At 44.6% G+C, this 20,892-nt stretch overlaps 1 protein-coding gene across 21 annotated transcripts in view; it reads right to left on the minus strand.

Annotated features, from left to right (window-relative positions):
• PTK2 (protein tyrosine kinase 2) overlaps positions 1-20,892 on the minus strand; it is a 1,463,565-nt gene that overhangs the window by 496,621 nt on the left and 946,052 nt on the right. For 11 of the 21 annotated variants that reach the window (XM_069621702.1, XM_069621703.1, XM_069621697.1 and 8 more), the window contains 2 exons: positions 10,182-10,217; positions 3,384-3,436 (listed from right to left, as the gene is read on the minus strand). In XM_069621702.1, the coding sequence (XP_069477803.1) occupies positions 3,384-3,436; positions 10,182-10,217 (89 nt within the window). The remainder of the gene's footprint in view (positions 1-3,383; positions 3,437-10,181; positions 10,218-20,892) is intronic. The other 10 variants (XM_069621701.1, XM_069621694.1, XM_069621691.1 and 7 more) reach the window with 1 other exon arrangement.

A 20,892-nucleotide genomic window follows, 5' to 3' on the forward strand; every position in this document is an offset into this window, starting at 1 on the left:
ATTCATTCGCCCTTCCCCCTGAACGGGATGTTCCCATATCCAAGATAAACATTGGGTACGTCCATTTTGAGTAGAAGGTCATACTCAGTAGGGGAGACTCATTGGGTTGCTTCCCCTTGATTTCTCACAGCTCCGACATCTACCCACAACTGCAAGAAGATAATTTGGCACTATCCTCCGAAAGTAGTCAGGAGCACGAGGCCTTGTAAATGACATTTAGAAAGGGCACTGGTTGCGCAGTATTTGTATGTAGTAGGTCAAACTTTGCTGCTATACTGTTGCAGCTTTGTATGTAAGCACCGGCCCAAGACTGCTGTCGAGAGGATATGAGCGTTTCCTGTTCTCTTATGAAAGGTTTGCAACTTTACTCTGCAAAGAACATCTAACTCTCAGCTTTGTACCCCAACCAACATCCATTCACAGGAACACGCACTACACAATCATGTTGATCAATGCGGACTGGTTTGTCAAAGCAGGACTCACTTTCACCAGCAGCCTTCGAGAAGCAGCACAGCATTACTATGAGAGATGGTCCCAAGTTAGAGAAGGAGGGAGTTGTAGAAATTAAATCTAAATTTTAAGGAGAGCATTAACCACAATGAGGCCATGATAAACTGTGACTGAACATTGATAGTCTTTACATTTCACTTTGCTGAAGATGGCAAATGTACTGGAAAGAAGTGAGGTGTTGCACAGAGAATGTTCCAGTTCCCAGCGAGCTATAAAGGCTTCAATATAGGTCATATAAACGTCATCAGAGGGGCAATTTGCATCCTGCAGCTCATCTGAAAGCAGCAGTAGTACCCACAACAGCTTTGTGCAATGGGGGACTTCTACATCGCCACCTACTTCCAGCATCAGTGATGCATTATGAACATCTGTGGCACCCGGGCGGGCGGGCAGGCCATACACCAATGAACATTTTGTCAGAAGGTCTGTCATTTATAGGCCCTCATCTTTCTCTTTCAGATCCGCCAGGGCGCCTGGCGGACATGCAAATGCTTGTGGTGCATGGTATGAAAACCCAATCACCTAGCTGCCACAGCGTGGAAGGCAATTCAAACCTGCTGCATTACGGAATTAGGCCTTTTATGGAGAGCAAATTATGTGGCACACATTTATCAAACAAAAATAAGGACAACTACTTTTATATAGGAACTAATGGAGCACTGACAATCGGTGGTGGAAATGGAAAACATTTGGCAGGAGATCGCACAAGGGGCGGTGTGGGGTGGGGGCGGAGTTTGGTACAGGGGGCGGAATTCCGAGGAGGCAGAGTTCAGTAGGGGCAGAGCTGCCAGTTGAACTATGATCAAAGGAAATGTTAAAAATATTTTTTCAATCGCGCATTTCGTTCATTGCTTGAAAAGTACACACATCAATAGTAAGCGCACCTTGCTATGGGTTGTGTACTTTTCAAGCCAGCGCCGTCCCCCAAACTACAAATGCCGGAATGGGAAAGGCAATGATCAGCGAGCCCGCGAAGCTGGAGGTGCAGTGATCATTGTGTTCTCCAAATGGATTCTGCTTTCTACTCAGTCACAGGGTCTTTGACCCTCGGCCAACCTGGGTGCTCGCCTCAGTGATGTAATGAGCTCTGTGCGAGCACACTGTGCAGCACACAGGCTGTGCACAGTGCGCTAGCACAGAGCAGATTAGGTCACAGAGGCGAGCCCCAATGTTCACTGAGGGTCTGTCTGCCTTGGCTCCCGCTGTCTGTGACACAGGTGTGGGTGGCGCAGCCAGAAGTGCGGTCATGGCACCAATGTGCTGTGTGCGGCTCTGCCCCCTGCTCCCTACCGTAGCGCGGAAAGCAATGTTTTATTTTGGTTCAAAAGCCGTTTGGGTTGTCATGGGTCATTGGTGCCGAGGCTGGCCGGATCCTGCGATCCGGCTACACATCTGTACCGGATCTGGGATCCGGCGAGAGCCGGCCCATTGGCCACTGCGGCTGACAATCCACACTCCAAAAGTAAATGGTTTATTGGCCTTTGTTCTTCTCCAAGTAAATGTACTTATTTTTGTCAAGCTCAGAAGGATGAAATTCTAGGTGAGCTCAGCCTGGTATACTAATCCATGACCAGAAAGGTGCACTCACATTTTTGCGGCAGAATGTGAGCCGACTGAGCTTTCTTAGTTTTCCATCTTTTAGTGCATATTTTACCATCCAGCGGGACCTCAAACATCCATTACTTTCAAATTCGTCTTTTATACCTTATGGGGAGGCAGCTTATTTTATTTTAGGTGTAGGCTACAGAAAGTTTGAAATTAAGATCCAATGAGCAGGAGCTAAAACCAGTACCTGGGTGTCAGGCATGAGCGAATGTTGGGGAACCAGGATCGAGTATACAACGTAACACAATCTAACTTCTTTTTGCACATTACCTATGATCCATCCATGTGCACTAGATGTGTCAATTCTTTTCTATTAACATTTTTAAATGCACAAAGGCAATGTCACGTGTATGTTTGTAAAGCACAAGTTTGGGGAGCCAGAAGTAGGTCCAGCTGCTGGTGTCAAGCTCACCAGGCTCTCCTAGGCAAGAAGCAATAACTAAAGAGCTCCCAGCTAATTTTGGACCTTGGATATAGCATGCATGTAGCTCAAAGAAACAGCAAAACACTTTATTGCGAACGTGTACTGTAGCATGGGCACCTCAAATGTGCAGTACACCACATAGTACCGGGAGTGGGTTGTGGGGGACCCTGGCATACACAACCAGGAGATGAGGCAACTGGGCGAAGGGGTGCAGGTTCAGCACACCAAAGGCAAAGCAATACATCACACACTGTGCAGAGGATTTATATATCTCACGAGGCACATGGATTTAAAATCATGTGCGCACAGTCACACATTATAAAACGCAGAAGCTGGGATTACAAATCATGTCTACTGGTCTCCTGGTCCGCAACCTAACCACAAAACATCGCCTCCCTTAGCTTGAAATGAAATCACACTTTAAGAAAACACAATTATGAGCAAAAGGGTAACTAATAGCAGATTTAAGATAAAGCCTGCAATAGGATTTCGGAGATAACATTTGTTCTGTGGCTGAAAGTGTGTTATAGTAGGTTGAGGAAATGGCCTGGTTCCGTTCTTGAGTGCGAGTCGCCAGGGCCGGCTGTCTATTTCCCATAAAGCATGTTTACTGGGCAGCGGAAACAGGCCGGGCCAGCTCCTCACCGCGTTGCCTTGCCAAACACACGCCACTCACTCAGGCATCGCGAAACTAAGCGATTGCTCAACCCACACAACAATCAGAGTGCAACTTAAACCGTGCATTTCTGCAAATAGTTCCAGGTCGGCGACACCCGTGGCATGGAAGAAAACAGCAGCCAAAGGCACTCGGCCACTTCTGCGGCAGTCGCTCAGGCGCGCTTACCTGATACAGACACGGTGTGCGTCCGGACGCCCTGCTTCTCGTTGTTGGCCAGCCTGTAAAAGAGAGGTTTCAATCTGTGAATGGAGAACATTCTTCCCGGCCCAAATAGACTGTGAATTCATTCTAACAGGCAGCCTACTGTAATGATCAGGACTGGGCTACTCTGCGTGTAGAGCGAGGGGAGGCAGAAAGGAAAATACCACTCCCAGCCCTCGGAGGGGAGCGAGAGCCGAGGAAAGGAAGGCTCCCTCCAGCACAGGCTGTAAAACTTGGAAGGCAGCAGGAGAAAGCAGAAGGCGAGGTTGTGTAACATGTTTAAAGGACGGCTTCTATGGGCTGGTATGTCAACAATTTACTTTACCAGACCGAGTTGTGTATAGTGGCAGCACAAAAACATCATGGCACAACAGCGTTTGCTAACTGTGTATGGGAGAGGCTCGTGTCACCTTTGCCCTTTGCAGTTCCAGGGAGACCATTTTGGGTGTCGGGGAAAGCAAACGCTTGTTAAAGTGGAATATGTGAGCTCGGTGGTGCCAAAACGCAGCTACAGAGCCCACAGAAAAAGAATAAAACAAATTCCCAACGAGGACACATGCGTTTTAACTTGCTACTATGGCCAGAGCCAAACTGGTGCTTGGACAAACGTGGATTACTTGTTGTCAGGAGAGCGCACAGAATGGAAAGTTGTCAAGTTTTGGGAGGGAGGTGGGCCTCTTCCAGATGTGCAGTTCTGCTGCAGAGTACAGAAGCCGACACTTTCTCCAGCAGAAAATGTTGGCAGAAGGGTGCGGGAAAACGGACTGTCCTCTTTGGGTCGGACCTGCAATTCCCCACCAGTCCTTTAAATGCAGACTACTGTGAAAGTATGAAATACAGAGTGAAGATATTAGCCGACAATAATTTTGTCTTTCTGGAATGCTATACAATTGCTAGACTCATTAAAGGTTTATTCCAGGCACACTTCAGGGGGTGGGCCACTGATTTAGTCTGTTCCTAAACACTTCAAATTCACATTGCAGACACAAACCTCCCAAGAGCCATCTAGAGTAGATAAGCATCAATTTCGGACTGTAGGCCCGATTCACAGAGCGTTTTCCTATGGAATTGCACCATTATAAAACGCTTCTGTGAATCAGGCCCTATGTATGTTGGTTTTTGCAAGTTGCAGTTACAACATTTTCATTTCTGCTTTTGTGTCTGTTACGATCATCACAAGACATTCCATCTCAGTGTTCTAAGTCACTAAACAAAATCTTTGTGCCTAAAAGCTTGTGCAGTGTAGAAATGTTTGACCATAGCACACAAAGTTGCCCTTGATTTCAATGTATAAAAAAATTACAATAAAAAACAATTAAACAAAATAATCGAAAAAAGGAAGTACGCACACCTCTATGGGGAAATGGTTAAGGGTAGGTAAAGAGTTTTCTAAGGTACGGGGAGAAAATGCGGCTCTGGCACAATAAGTCTCCAATACATACAGAAGAGAGAAGTGTCCTAAACTAATGGACACTCGCGTCCCCTGCACACCTTATAAACTCATCAAATTATCAGACATTTGTTAACATTTGAGATATATGACTGAAGTTAGATCAAGTGCTTTTTGTCCATAAGAATTTATGGTTTCAATTTCATTAAACATAAATTTGTTAATTTTGTATATCAAACAAAGTGTTCCCGATGAAGGGGACGGTTTCCCGAAACGCATCAAGCTCGCTTTTTTATTATTACCTTTTCTTTGATTGCTTTAATGTACATATTTGATTAAAACTCATTGTTTGATGTACATAATTAACCAAATTTATGTTTAATGAAATTGAGACCATAAATCCTTATGGAAAAAAAGCACTTGATCTCCAAACTTCAACCATATGTCTCGAATGTTAAAACATTTTTGTCTGATAATTTTAAGCAGATTTTCGACATAAGGCCTATTGAAATGGAAAGAAACGGGCCTAGCTAACTCCACTAAAATGGACAGGTGCGCAAGTGAAGGGGAATCTACCTGAGAGCTTAAAACAGATGGATATGCCCAATGAATGGGACATAACATATGGTGCTGCAGATGTTAACTTTTAAATTGGGAAAAGGCCCCTTTGACAGATTTAAAACCGCAGCAGTGCACGTGGAAAGGAAAGATACATTAGAAAATAGAAAAAACTCTGACTCTGTGCCAAATTTGTCACACTTGGTTGGGTTCTATTGTGTTATGAGCCCTTGACAACACGTGTTTCGGCTCAGCATAGCCTTTTTCAAATCTGGGCTAACGAAACAAACCATCTTTGGCACTTCAAACTGTACCTCAACATATCTACAATTCCCAAAATAATACCCATATTATTATTCCCCAAATACCCACCAGTTCAAGAAACAACAATATATACATATTCATGATTCGTGGTTAAATTGCATGAGTATAGTTGACAGAGATTAGGGATCATTGCACCTGGGGTGTGGGTTGTAGGATTATGCAGGTTCACTAGCGAGTTGCCACAGAACGTGGAGCTGTTGGGCCTTAGACATATTGAAGAGCTGTGGTCTCCCATTATGATGGTAGGGACATCCTCTACTCGGCCCTCCAAAAAGGCCACACTTGCCCTTTTATTTTTATTTTATTGGTGTGTTGTGAAGCGCACAGATGAAAGCAAGTAGTTTAAAAGTGCATAAAGGCGAGAATGGTAAAAGAGGAGGTGACCAATAATTGTTGATTAAGAAGGACCAAAACTTGCTAGCAATGGATCAGCATTAAACTAAACAGGAAAGTAGATATTAGCAGCACACTTTAAAATATTAAAGAAAGAAACCCGATGAAACGAAGCAAGAGATTACACCTAATAAAGTGCAGGAGATATAGTGCCCTGCGGTGTTAGGATAAGTGCTAGATAAAGGGGAAGCTCCTCTAGGTGCTGTACGGTCACTTAGAAACATTCAAGGTTACCCAGGACAGATCTTCGCTAGACTTTCTATCGATTTATAGTGGGTTGAAACCAGTATGGGTGAGAATTCAGGCCTATGGGGCTTCTACAGATGCGAAATAAACAGGAGGGTAAGCAATCTAAACAAAAACGTTTTCAGATAAAGGAGCAACATAAATCGTGTTTCTGCAGGACCAAGGTACCTAGTCCGTCTGCGATGTGCCGCTCTGTGTAGATCAATCACTCTCATCCTCTAGTGTTAACATTTCTTTATTGGTTGTTGGTGGTCTTTCATGGCAGGCAAATTGAGGACAGTGGGGTCGTGTTGGTCCTTTGGGACATACCATTAGCAGATACCAGAAACCCTCTGCCAGTATATCATCTAATGCGGGTCAAGCACCGAAGATTTATGCCCGCCAAGTCAGTGTTGCATTCCACTACAATACAGGGGTTTCAACATCCGAGTAAAATATTACTGCTTAAGTGGAGTTTCTTACTGCTTGGCCCCTGTTCGGACACCAGCATTGCAATTTGGCGCCAGTAATGCTGAATCAATATATACATCAACCCACCAGCACTTTTGCAATTAGGGGAAACGCCTTACTCTTCTTCCAACCCCAAGGTGGTCTCCTTTCGCCAACTCTTCTCTCTCCTGCCTCTGTCCTCTTTCACTTTTATTTCAGTTTTACTAAACTGTCCTATTCCCCTCTTGACCTCCCTTCCTTCCTACAGGGGCTTGCTTTCTCTTCATTTACTCCTTTCTCTTTCCTTCTTGGTGTTTTTCTCTTTCTCTCTTGCCTTTGCTCTAACTCTGCCTCCATTCCTTCTTCGCCTCAAGGCTCTCCTTGCTCCACCTCACCACCTCTCTCCCTCCACCTATCCTCTATCTCCTTCTTGCCTCTGATTTTTCTCTGTTCCACCTCGCCTACCCTCTCATCACTACTCTCAATCCATCACCCAACTCCCACGCCTCTTACGTGGACGAGTGACTTTTTTTTATCTGTGCTCTCTTGGTAATTGAGCCGACTACTGCATTGTTGACACCCAATTTCTCTTACTGCTCATGGATCTGGACATTGCGTGTCCTGCCACCTGCCTTGAACCCAGGTGCAGCTGATAATATTTGGAAGCCTTTTAAATAGCCCTGCCATTTTGGAGTTGGATAGCTTGGTCATAGCAGCGAGCTGACTGCGCCATGGCAATGCGGACCTCCTTGCTGCTCAGCTTCTCACCTTTCGCACCACTCCATGGTTATGCCCAATTCAGGTTTGGATGTGTGCACGCATGGTTTACTTTGGGAACCATGCTTAATGTGCCATACGTGTTTTTCACAGTGGCTTCAGGGACTATGCGCACAAACCTCCCTTTATTTGTGCGCTGCTCGGGGGACGGTGCTGTTGTCGGGTCAGAAAGCTCTGATGTCCACATGATCTGCAAGGCTACAGATGCGGTGGAGACCCTGCACCATATACTTCTTCTGGGGGCAGTATGGAGTAACTGGTTGTGGTCCTGGCCCACAGGTCCCAAGTCTCTTGTATGTGATGGTGATGTTGCTTGTGCCCAAGCAGTACATGTCACGAGAGACTCTGCCGGCATAGGGTCACAGGATGAGCTGGGCTCGTGTGAGAAAGACAACAGTAAGCAACCGTGACATTACCTCTTTAGTGCCGTTGCATCCCCCACCATAAACATTTAAGGACCCATGCGAGTGTTGCATATGGGAAGATCTGAGCCTCAAAAAATTAAACACTACTTGGGAGGGTTCTGACACCCACCTCCAATGGAAAGAAACACTAGAATGAACTATTTAGCAGCCTGCTGAGAAAAGAAAACCATGACCACCAGAAGAGCAGAGGGGAAAACTAAGGCTCGGCAGCCAATCCAATGAAGGCGGATTTTGCAATACAGGAGTGTTTTCTAGGAAACTCCCGCAGGACGCAACATGGGCCCATATAATGGACAACACACTGAATAACACTTGAGTTAAAATAGCAAATTATCCTGTCTGACAATGTTTCTGGAAAATAGTTATCCATCAGCGTTGACTGCAATGTATTATTCTGGTCCTAGTAGCATTTTCACTTCCCTTTGTAAGATGCCCTCAGAACCACGAACTGTTTCCGGTTCCTCTGAATGACTTTGATGAGAAAAATATGTACTGTCCCACAACACAGCAACCATCTTTCCTCAAAGTTCACTGTCCATGTGAATGGCGCTCGTGATTGATCTGCATGCCTGTCCATGTGAATGGCGCTCGTGATTGATCTGCATGTACGCCATAGGGACGTACGATTCATCTCCAGAGAGTGGCAGATCAAAGACTTTCCCTTCGTCATAGATGGTGGAAGAAACAAGGACAAGATGAGCAGCGTCACGAGATGCGTCCCTGGCCTTGGCTTATTGTAGACGCTTAACGCTTAGTTGCCAAAGCGACGGAGTCACTCTGCCTACATTAAATCGGTCTCAAAGCTAAGGAGGCACAGACACTGCCAAGAACAACTACCAGGACATGAGCTCTAAATAAATATAAAACTGCATGCAAGTTTAATCATTTACATGGCCATTTGAAATATAGAAAGGTGCAACTCTAAACCTCATAGACACACCACAAGGCATATATTACGTTGCGCCTTAGGGGAGTCAGATTTATGGATGAGAATGGCAGTCTCTCGACATGCGCCACTTGAAGGATCAGTCTGGGGGTAGGTCTATTTAGACTTCAGTTCACATCAGAATGTCCGAATAATAGCCGCACCCTTTTCCTGGAAGGTGTGCCAATGGGATATTGGTTACTTTTAGTCAGGGTTTCTACGACTTTTCCAATTTCGACTTTCACTTTTCTCTGGATACCCCTTTCTCTGCATTCTTTGTCGGGCGTGTTACCCTCTCATTCCCTCTTGAACACTCCCTTTCCACCCCTCAGACCCTCACGTATTATGTTCCACTTTCGAAATTGGATGTGGCGATCGCATTATGATGTAAGGAAATTTGTGCTAATTTTCCTTACAACAAGTTTAAGAAAAGTGGGGTGCATTTAAAGGCCCCAAACAGAAGTCCCTTGCACGTGAAAGGCAGGCATTATAAACACTTAAACAAAACTGGCCTGGACTGTGTTGTGGTTTTTCAAGTAAAATTAAAGAGCCATTTGGAAAGGGGCTTACCTATCATTACCAATTGATAAGCAGCAGTTTAATTTACAAAGGAAGGAGGAATCAAAGATCTCTGTCACATGGAAAACAGGATTTTCAAACATTGAAAACAAAAATGACCTCCACATGTGTGCAAATAAAAACTGTTTTAAAAAGTAAAAGTGAAAAAAATATCACTGCTCACAGAAAAATGTCAGGAAACAAATCTTGATGTGCGGGTTGACCAATAACAATGTATATTATGTTTCACCTAAAAAAACTCCAGTGACATTTGAAGAGCCATTTTGTCTTCATGGAAAATGTCAGCCCAAGGCAGACCCTTTTGCTGGCTGTGGGCAAAACTTCACAAGGAAAACTCCCACTCTCAGCCTGGATGTCACATCTCCCATCTAATGACCTCCCGCAATAAAATGTCCTGCTAAAGGTGTCGACATGCAGTGTTCTCCAGACCTGCTGGCTCTGAAAGCTTGGACTTCAAGAAAAAGTCACCCTTGGCTGGAGCACAACTAATGTGTGTGAAAATGGGGTCACCCATTTCAAAGAGCAAGCTTCCAGCACAAAAGAGACAGATGAAGGTTTGGCATGATTCAACATGTAAGAGATATTTACCGCAGGGCTACATTTCATGGTGGGCAAGTGTAAAATGTTATTGCCCTTCCTAAGAACCTGAGACCTGGGAATATGAAGTATTCTTCAACCGTGCATTGGTACTAAAGTCTGGTTTCGATTGACCTCACCTGAACTTCTTAAAGCCCCCAAGCGGCACATTTTTTCTGTGGATAAAAAAAAGTCTGTATAAAAATGAAAATATCATGTTCAGTTTCAAAATGTAAGTACCAAGCACTGTTCACCGAAACATGGCATTTAGTCTTAAATGCTGTATTCTGCATGCCGTGGTGTACGCCAAACTGCACAATATCGACATACCTTCAAGGCCTATGGACCAATAAGGAAACGAAATGGAGGGATACATGCCCCTCCAGTTACCTAACCCGCTCTCCCTACTAAGCTAACGGAGATAATGGCAGTAATATTTTATCAGAACAACATCGGGTCACTCATCACCAAGCCAGCCCTTCTTTGCCCCCTTCCAGCCACACCCACCCTGCCGCCCCCTCAGAGGCCAGTCAATCGGTTCTTTGGTACGGATAGGATGCGTGCAATCAAAGGAAAACGTATAGCTTACAAGCCATTCCCTAAAATGTTCTGCTTAACCATTTAAGTACCACCTAATCCATCAAGATTCACAAGCACTCCAGTAGGCTGTAAAATAGGTAGCTAGAAGGGAAGCATATTTCACATTGGTTTGGCAATGTTAAAAGATTGCCCAATATTGGAACCTTGCTTTTCCCCGGTTGTAAACAATGACTGAATCTCATTCTGAAAGGTGATCGTCGGGACAGATGGGCGAGTGAGTAGACTACCATTTCCTGAATTCTTTTAGAGAAGGGACACAGTCCCTTTCAGACAAAGTACGAAGGCGGAGATGGGGTAAAAGAAGCGTCCCTTATTGCTGCTAGGCAGAGCTGGTTCAATAATAAGACAATCCTAGGCAGTTTACTGGGCACTACCAACAGACGGCGGAATATTGGAGCAAATACATCCAATTTGCGCTTACTGCAAGAGACTGGGATCAAACGGGCCCTTTCACTGCTTCAAGGTCAGGCGAGTCAAGGAAAACAATTAAAAGAGAGTGGCAGACTAAGGGAAGCAGTGATGTAATGAAAAAAGAATACATCCATAGCTGTATAAACTTAAAGGAACCAGTATGAGAGAAAATAAACTGAAAGCAAATGTACCCCTGATGCAGGGAAGGCATAATATGTAAAGATATTACATAACCGGTCAGATGAAGTGAAACAACATTGTAAGAGGAGGAATGAAGAAATAAAAGTCATGGATGAGATGATGGAATTCAACTGGAGTACATGTGTGATTGAGAGATGCATGATCCATGAACATGTATGATGTAAGGAAGGAGAATTACAAATGACAGAAAACATACAAAAGATACATGGGAAGTACAGAAGTGATAGAAACTGCATAATAGGAGAATATTAACCAAACAATGCTTGAAAAAGAAGAATCAATAGAAAGAAAGTAGGTATAGGAGAGGGAAAAATAGAAGGTATGAGAGACATACACTCCTGTTCAGTATGGCGTTTGTATTGCACCGCCAGTGTGCGTCCACACCTTGTGTCGCCAAGGGATGGTGCGCCTAGCTTCGTGGGACACTTTGTAGAATCCAGACTCCGCCTTCTGTTTCTTCTGCTCCCATTTCATTCTGAAGAACCCTCTGCAGGGTTGGAGAATCACTCCCAAACAAAGTTCTGGTGATCCTTCAACACCTGGTGAGTGATTGCCAGTGGAGGAATGTCATTTTGGCCTGTGACTGTGCCCTGTGTGACGCGAGTCTGAGGCTTGTGGAAGACAGCAGTGTTGACCTCTGGGAGAAACTAGATGGGATACTGGTCCCTGCCCCAACCTCCTGAAAAACGCCAGGTGCAGCCATCAATGGCAAATGTCCTAGCAGGCCACTGAGCACAGCGCCTGAGCATGTTGGGGTGAGGCCTGAGGAATCTTAGCCTGCTAGTCAACATCATGAGGAAGGTGAAATGGGTGACTACAGTCCTCAAATTACAAACATCACTTTCGCTATTAGTTTCCAGACTGCTCCACTTTCCCATATCTGCTAACTCGTATATGATTGCTTTGTTTTACAGGGGGGGGGTAATGTATCTGAGAAAGAAAGGAAAGAGGAGAGAAAGCGAGCAGGGGAGAATAGTGGACATGGAGAAGGGGAGGAGGTGGAGAGGGGGAGAGAAAAAGAGGGAGAGGGGGGGGTGGAGGGAAGATAGCGGGGTTGAGGAGAGGGGGAGGTGAGAGAGCAACAGAGGTGGAGGAGAGGGAGAGGCGGAGAAGAGAGAGAGAGCTAGAGGAGGGAGAGGTAGAGAAAGACAGAGGGGAGAAGAGGGAGAGAGGCGGAGGTGAGAGAGAGATCTGCCGAGCCATCACAGAATGGTCAAGGATCATGGAAGTCTCAGTCAAACTACTGGGGAGCCACAGGTTGCACACCAAAGCATTACATCACATGAATGGATTATTTCTGCACTCCAGTGGAGGCCACCACATCATACAGAAGACAAATAGATCTAATCTCCCTGAAACATAAGGTGCAGAGAGGCAACAATTTTATTGTGCAGAGCTGAAGCTAGCTCAAATCATCTGATAGGACAAGCAGACTTTAATAGTTAAGGAAAAGAGAAGTAGCTTTTTGGATAGCACAGTGCGTGGGGCTATGCAAAGGGCCTGGAGGCATGCATTGTCTTATAGGGATTTCACTTACTGTGACATTGCAATGCACGTCTATGCCAGTAAGTTCCTCTACTGATTTTCCTTCAGCCCTTGTGTCTTTAAGGAGGTTTAATTAACTGTATACATGATATCCGACTGCAGTGGCAACACTAGAGACTGGACTCTTCATCAGAGCTAGTGGATGCATCACATCCATTTAAATAATCAGTCTGTGGAACTTTAAAAGTTGGCATGGTCTACCCACCTGCTTCCAATCGTTTCAGTGAAACTCCTGGAAGACAGCTGCCAAATATTGTGAGACAGAATCGTAGTCCGAGTGCGCCAATGGGTGGAAAGCATCTGATCTCAGAGAAGCTCATGCCACTGCATGAGGGCACTTGCCTAAAGCAAACTGACATGCAATAAAGTGCCGGAAGTGCATTGTGAAAGCATTGGGTGCACGTATCAATACGTCCTACGCCTCTCTCTCTTTCCCTTGCTTCTTATAGGTCGTTGGGGTGCTAATACGGTCTTCATCTTTTGCACTGAAAAGATGAAGGGGGTGGGGGGTGTTTAGAGTCAAGTTTCAGCTCGCTGTGCCACTTCAGAGAAGGAATATTCCTGTGCATATCAGTCTGGTGCCTCTTACATCCCCCCCACCCCCCGCCCAACAACAATCCTGCCGGGAGTTCCAGCCAATTCTCCTCTGAACAAGAGTACCAACTGCACCCCCAGACTGTTCCTTGCGGGCAATCCAAACGTGATGCGCGACGCCCATCCAGGCACAGAGCTGGGGGCTCTAGGTCTAGAGCACCTGTAACAAGTTAGGGTGGTACCCCAATGGATTCAACATTTGCCAAAAGCGTGAGAGCCCCTGAACTGGGAACAAACAAGGTCCAATCACCTGTTCTGTGGGGAGGCGCTTTGTTCATTGCCAGTGGGAGAGCACTCACGCTTTTGGCAAGTGTATCTATGCATGATATTTTGTACTATATTTACCTGGAATTTGGTTTAAGAGTTCATCACATTTTGAAGCATCTAAATCTCTGTTACACTTGCCAACCAGTAATCCCTAATAAAAAAAGAGAACCTAAAATACTAAGAACAGTTGCGTTATAGTGAAATAAATGCAACTTTGAGAAACATGTCTGGGGTGATGGGTGGGTACAGGATTTATCGGGAGATGCGATTGGCTATCGAGATCAATTGTCCATATGGATCAGATCATAAGTGAGCCCAATACATATACATTGCTATTACTCTCAAACTACTGAACCAAGAGTCACCACCAATCACTGACTGAGACCAAACATTTTGGTACAACCATTCCAAAGGAGAGCCCTGTAAGAGGATTCAATTCAACACTACAGCTAAGTCAACGCCTAGTCTAGAATACTGAATGAAAACCCTTATTGATATATCCTTATGTCCAGTTCATGCGTTCTGGATGACTACCCCTATATAACACCCCTCTCTTGGAATCCCCCTGACCCCGCTGAGCCAAGAAGTAGTTCTGTTTTGCAAGTTTAAAAGGTTTATTTGATAATTTAAACAATAGATATATATATCACACTTTATAATGAATTAATAATTGAATATCACACTTAATCTGAGCAGTAATCAATAATGGATAGTCCGGCACTAGCACACTTCTTTATAATCAATGATGAGTGGTTATAGGATGGATAAGATAGCAACAATACTTTGATGGTTTCAAATGGATGCAATGTGGAATGAAATGCAGTACAGAAAATAACTTGATAGGATTTCAGCAAAAGACAATGTAATCACTTTCTTGGACAATTCACCCCCCTTTTATGCAAGGCAAGGAAATGGAAGGAAAGCACACAGTTCTCAGAAATGCAATCAAATGTAATTCAGTTCACCCCAGCAAGCTTAGACTACAGAAGTTTGAAACACAGGCCCAAAATGCTTTTATATGTGCTGGCAATGAAGTGAAAAATATGCTAAAATGCTTTTAATTCCCTCTAGAGGTTCAGGGTGAGTGGTATCAAGTTAATATTAGTCCAGGCTCACTCTAGCAATGATTCAGGGATGGTTCTTAAGAGGCAAACGAATTTTTAGCAAGGAAAGCAAGGAAGCTGCTGTTTTCACACGTGGAGAAATTTGCAAATCGCGGTAAAATTCGCGAGTGCGTTTTTCGATTGCGGCAGAAGTATAGGGAATAGGACTGCGGTTCTAGGTTCGTTGAAAAGCCAAGATTCCCAGCTTTCAGAGGAAAATTACTGCAAGTCTCTAAGACAAACGGTCACGGAGATATGAGCGATATGGTAAAGGTCGTTTTTCAGATTTTAAATTTTAAAAGTTCAAAGTGACAAGTGACAGCTAGCAGCTAGAAATGAGAGGTGACTGTTTTGCAAAATGACAGGTGACAGTTAGCAGGCAGTTCTACTTTGATTAAAATAGATTGAATTATATTATTTTAACTAAGAGATTGGTTCTGCACAGTTCTGCTAGGTACTCACAATATATTTTTGAAATAAATGGGCCTCGCCACGGATCTGGTCAACAGGTTTTCTTCACTCGCCACGGACGGTCTCTGCGCACAGCGTCTGGGTCAGCTCTCTAGTTCTGCGAACAACGGTCTGGGTCAGCTCTCTAGTTCTGCGAACAACGGTCTGGGTCAGCTCTGCTCTGCCTCTGGGTACAGCACTGCTTCTGGATCTTTCTGCACAGCTTTCTCTGGACCCAGCGCTGATCTGCACGGCTCCTGGATGCTGCTCTCGCTGTTAGGTTTGCTGGATGCTGAGGCCTACTGAGAAGAGTTCTCAGTTTGTGGGTTTAGGCCCTTGCTTTGAGTTCTGAATCAAGTTCTTTGGAGTTTTAAAGTCTAAGTGTGGAATCTAGTATCTTCTGGATGTTGTGTGGTCCGGCAGAGCGCGTTGCAGCAAATGGAATTGACTGTCCCTATCTGTCCTGACTGTCTGCTTTTATGTGTTTTGAAAATGGGTGGAGAGGCTAGCTTCCTAGGCCCTACCCCTCTCCACTTGTCATTGGCCACTTCATCCTCTTCCCCTTGATTGAGGGAATGAAATGAAGTGTCATCATGATGGTCTATTTATGGTACAGAGAACCGACCCCTGTCAACTTTACACACAATCTATATTTGATCAAAAGACATATTTGCACAGGTACACATTTGTTTAAAATTACATGCACCCATCACATATCACAGGAGGTATACCCTGTCCAAATCTGCTCTTCCTGGGAGCTTGCATTCAGAAATGGCAACATTTGCACTTTTTAACTGGTTTCGTAATATCGGACATTACCCCAAATTTATACACATGTGCGCAAGGAGTATGGACATTAATTGATGAAGTGTCAGATTTTTAACATGCATACATTTTAAGTAATACCCTCTTAACTGCTAGTTTGCCCCCAGATCATGCCACCGGTTCTAAAAACATCTTAAAATGTGGGCAGAAAAATCACAAGAATTATGGTATCATTTAAATAATTATGACAAGTCCGTACTATGAGTTATTCATCTTTTTCTAAAACCATATTCTGGCTACAGGGGTGTGGTTTCCCAAGTCACATGGTGTAGAAACCACTTTGTCCAGTTTCTGCCAGGCTCAGAGGCCCTGTCCCTCCCAGCTTCTGCCAAGAGGAAGCTGGTTTACGGTCCCCCAATAAACCATCTGCCTGGGCCCTGGAAGGCCCATTGTTCAAGAGGAAGCCATTTATGGCCACTTCAATAAACCCTCTGCCTGGGTCCTATGTTTAGTCTCTAGCAGTCCCTTGGTAATTCAATCAGAGAAGTGTCATATCCCTTTTGGTGGGAACAGCAAAAGGCAGCTAGGCCTGGGAACACAGCAGTTGTGCAAGTCTCAACTCCTGTCGGGGGTAGCTGGTGGGCAGAATTCAGTTCCTTAAGCCAGGCCCCAGCTAATGTCACTTTTGGTTACCCAGTTTTCTGCATTCAAATAAAAATAACCATTTTTACATATGCAGCTAGAATACTGATTCTAAGTTTCAAACTATGACATTTAAACAATTGCAACCTATGTGACTCTCAGAAGTAGGTCACTCATTTCTTTTAAACATTTAGATTTTTAGTGTCTTTCAGTCCAAATTTACTTAAACTGCTGAAATCCACAGCTCAGCCAGTCTTGTTATAAACCTTCAAGTCACTTCAGAATATAACTTTACATTGTATCCACCTCTCAATAAGTCTTTCTTTGGCCTGCTTTGGGTTCATTTATTCAGTTTTACACAAATGTCTGGTGTTGTTTTAAAACGCCGGCTTTCTGATAGTGGTGAGTACTGGTAATGCACCCATTTTTGGGATTTAAGAAAATGAATTCCCCACAATTCTAGGTTGCTTTTGGCAATCAGCATTGCCATTCCCAATGGTTTCAGACTACTGTGTGGGTAGTCCAATGGTGGTTTTAGGCAGTGCCCTTCTGTGCCCATAACATCGGCAAAATGGGTGGCGGCCTATTCTTCATGCACTTCCCTGGGCATTTTCTGGGAAGCTCTGGCCATCATGATGTTTTCCATGTCAGTACTGCACAGTTTTGAGGTAGGGCTCGGATGCATGGATAAAAACATCCCACAGCCCAAACAAAATAGCATTCCGGTAATATTTTAAAAATGTCTCCTGGCACTTCTATAAAATTCTTTACCAAATGTTATCGGATTCATTTTTATCAATAATGGGAGGAAAATAAAATTACAGGAATTAAAAAACTGGAGTGCAGGTACTGAACTTACTGAGATATCTCACTTGATACGAAAAACCGTGCAAGAGCTACAATCTAATTGTCAAATGAAACGCGTGAGATTTAAAAATAAACAAAGTTCAAGAAACTCCATCTAAGTGAAAATGACACGTGCAGCGCCAATGCGTCATCCAAGCAGTCTTAGGCCGCTATAATGCATACAGATGCAAGTAATGGAATAAGCCATTGGCCAGGTAAGAAAGTACGTTTATAGTCTTTGTCAAAACTGGAAAGCGTTTGCTTTCACAACACAAGCCAGGAAAGTACCCACTGGGTATGATCTGTAACACCAGGACGCCCTGGGGAGGCGCTGCTGGATGCACCTGTAGGTAGCGCTTTCTATGTAGAACTGACGGCCCACCTCTTTAACTGCTATGATCATTCGCATGCCTGTTTATATTCCCGAGCATGTCTCCCATGCATGATCGGTACAGGGTTAAAGAGCATGACACATAGGAAAGGAGAGGGGAAACGGTACACTAACCAGCAACATACAATGGACAGTTCAATGCATGCAACCACGTCACTGCAGCACTCTGGCATTCTCAGGATTGGGTATAGTGACCGACCAGGACTTGCGACTCGAGGCGATTGGTCTCGAGAGCGACTTTGATGGAATGAATGAGGGTCTTCGCATGGAGACTGTAGGTGCCAGAGAGGGAGGAGGCGCCAGAGAACTCCAGACTACTCCCGCAAGGATAATAAAGCAGTAACAGGTGAGAGTGAGAATGCCACAGCAAAGAAGATAGGCGAACACAAAGGCTATCTATCCGCCACTGGAGGATGCGTCATTCAGATGCAAGAAGGTTGCAATGTATGTCATGGCTAAGTGTGGAGTTACACACTGGCCCCATGGGGCAAGTCATTCACAGAACAAACTATGTTAAATGTTAATGTTAAAGGATATTTATACCAGGCACTACCACCACCTGAGTGGTCCCCTGGCGCTCTGGTGGATCTGAAAAGGAAAGAGGGTGGGGTGGGTTAGTAAGGTTGAGCGGGAAAAGAGCAAGACATCTGTGATGTGCTGTTGGCAGCCTCAGTTCGGTTAAGACCGTTCGCTGAGCTCATGTGTGATTTTCGGTTGTGCGAGGCTGTGTGTGTTATGTTTTGTTGTTACGATGTAGTGAAGTGCGTGCGGTTTGTAGTGCTTTGGCCAATGGTTGTGTTGAGAATGGGGAAAGTTGAAAGTGTGGATGTGCAAGTAGTGTCCTAGTGAAGGGTGGTAGGTAGGATAGCAGGTAAGTCATTGATAGAATTGTGAACATTAGCCTGCGTCGCGTCCGGACAGAACCGTGAATATTAGCATGTCCACACTTAGATAGAATTGTGAACATTAGCCTGCGTCGCATCTAGATAGGATCTTGACTGAAGGATAGCATGCCCGCCCATACATGAAACTTGAATGTTAGCATGTGCCACACCTAGAACTGTGAACACCAGCCTGCACCGCATCTAGATAAGGCTGTGAATGTTAGCATGCCCACACCAAGATAGAATTCTGAATATTGGCCTGCGCCGCATCTAGATAGGATTGTGAAGGCCTACAAGTGCCACACTTAGACAATACTGTGAATGTTAGCATGCAAAAGGTCAGGTAACCCACTAACCAATATAACCTCAAACTCTGCATACTTATCTCACTCAAAAACTCACACAACCATCTCTTGCACCACAAGCCGCACGCACTTCACAACACTGCAAGAACACATAAGCTGGAGCAACAGCACACACGGACTGACACCGATCCAATACCCGGACCAAAGCACAGCACCCGGTGTCTACCGAGTTGAAGCTGCCAACAGAACACCACTCCTCTCACTATCCTACTCCTTCACCTTACTAACCCATCCCCCCTTATCGTTTGCATACCCGCCAGAGCGCCTGGGGACCAATTCCGTTGGTGACGGTGCGCGGTACAAATACCTTTAACATTTGCCAGGCTCCTCTCTGAGGCAGCCCTTACATCGATCATCGAGGCCTTGACCACTACATTCTCATCTTGTTAGGGACGGATTGCAACCGAGGAAATACGATTGTTAATCGCAGGCAGTGAAAAGTAACCCTGGTATTTTTCAGAATAGCCAAACTGATGTGCAACAAATAGAGATCCCCTTTTGCTGACCGAACACAATGTGCCTTTCCTATGTAACAGAACAAAGACCTGCACACATCTTCAGCGCTTTGAAGGAAAGAGCCACATTTCCACTAACACCCAACACATGCACAAATGTGGACTCACGTCCACTAAAAATTGGTTACACAATTTCTAAAATTGTGTTGACAAAACTATTTGTTGTTGGTGTGAGCAAATACAACATGGTGGTGAAGGTGGGAAGCCACCAGCCACTGTAATGCTGAACGGAGAGGAGACCTTTGCCACCCCAGGTACACAGCCTGGCCACCCAGCCCGGCCACCCTTTAATCGATGCTTCTAGTCCACAGCACAATGAAGACGCGGCATGCATGCAAACTGTCACCGTAGAACACCCACGTTTACGCATTTCTAACTGGTTAGCATCTTTGACAGATCATTTGCCTGAGTTTGATTAAGAAAGCCATGTTGAAAGGAACGGCCTATAGATGTAGGGTGGGGACGGCCTACAACATAAAAGAAGGACTACCCCATCACAGCACACCCATTACCAGCCCTCCCCCAACACGCCTCCACAACCACCAACCAACACTATTTCCAGCACTTCACCTTTCTATAAATTATATATGATCTACATTGGTCAGTTTTGGCTGTGAATCTTGGCATGTTAATTAAAAACAAGCTTTTGCTCTAATTGATATTAGATGGCTTGCTGTATGATCATTTCCAAACCATTCTCTGTGGCACAGTCAGTAAGTTTTGTGACTTGTACCTGAAAGGTTGGGGGTTCGAGCCAATCCTCCAACTTCAAAATTCAGAAAGCGTTGTGAAAATAATTACAATACAGGGTTTATACATTTAAAGAAACTCCCGGGACGGGGGACAGAGGGCCCAATTCCGGGACCGTCCCGGCAAAACCAGGACCAGATCTCCCTATATCATCTATAGGGAGATCTGGTCACCCTATAGATAACATTCTGAGCACTTGCTTGGAATACTGGAGTCCCCTCTATGTACGCTTGTCTAACAATGGCTTCTGATTAAGCTGTGAGCAGTGTGCAGATTACAACAGCCATGCTAGGTGTTTGCTTCTTGCCATTCAATTGACGTTAGCAAGTAACTTTGGGATTCTATGTAATGTGCACAATCTGTAGAAGTAGCATACACAAAATCGATTTGCAAATCCATCAATTGATAGGACTCTACATCTAATAGATAAACGTCACTATGTAAGATTACATTTTATGCTCACCCCATACACATGATCTACTAAAGACAATAGTTTCTTTTAGATCCATTATCAGACTGGCG

This window comes from Ambystoma mexicanum, chromosome 5q, assembly GCF_040938575.1.
Source record: "Ambystoma mexicanum isolate Mex_15411 chromosome 5q, UKY_AmexF1_1, whole genome shotgun sequence".
In the NCBI taxonomy this organism is placed as follows: Eukaryota; Metazoa; Chordata; class Amphibia; order Caudata; family Ambystomatidae; genus Ambystoma; species Ambystoma mexicanum.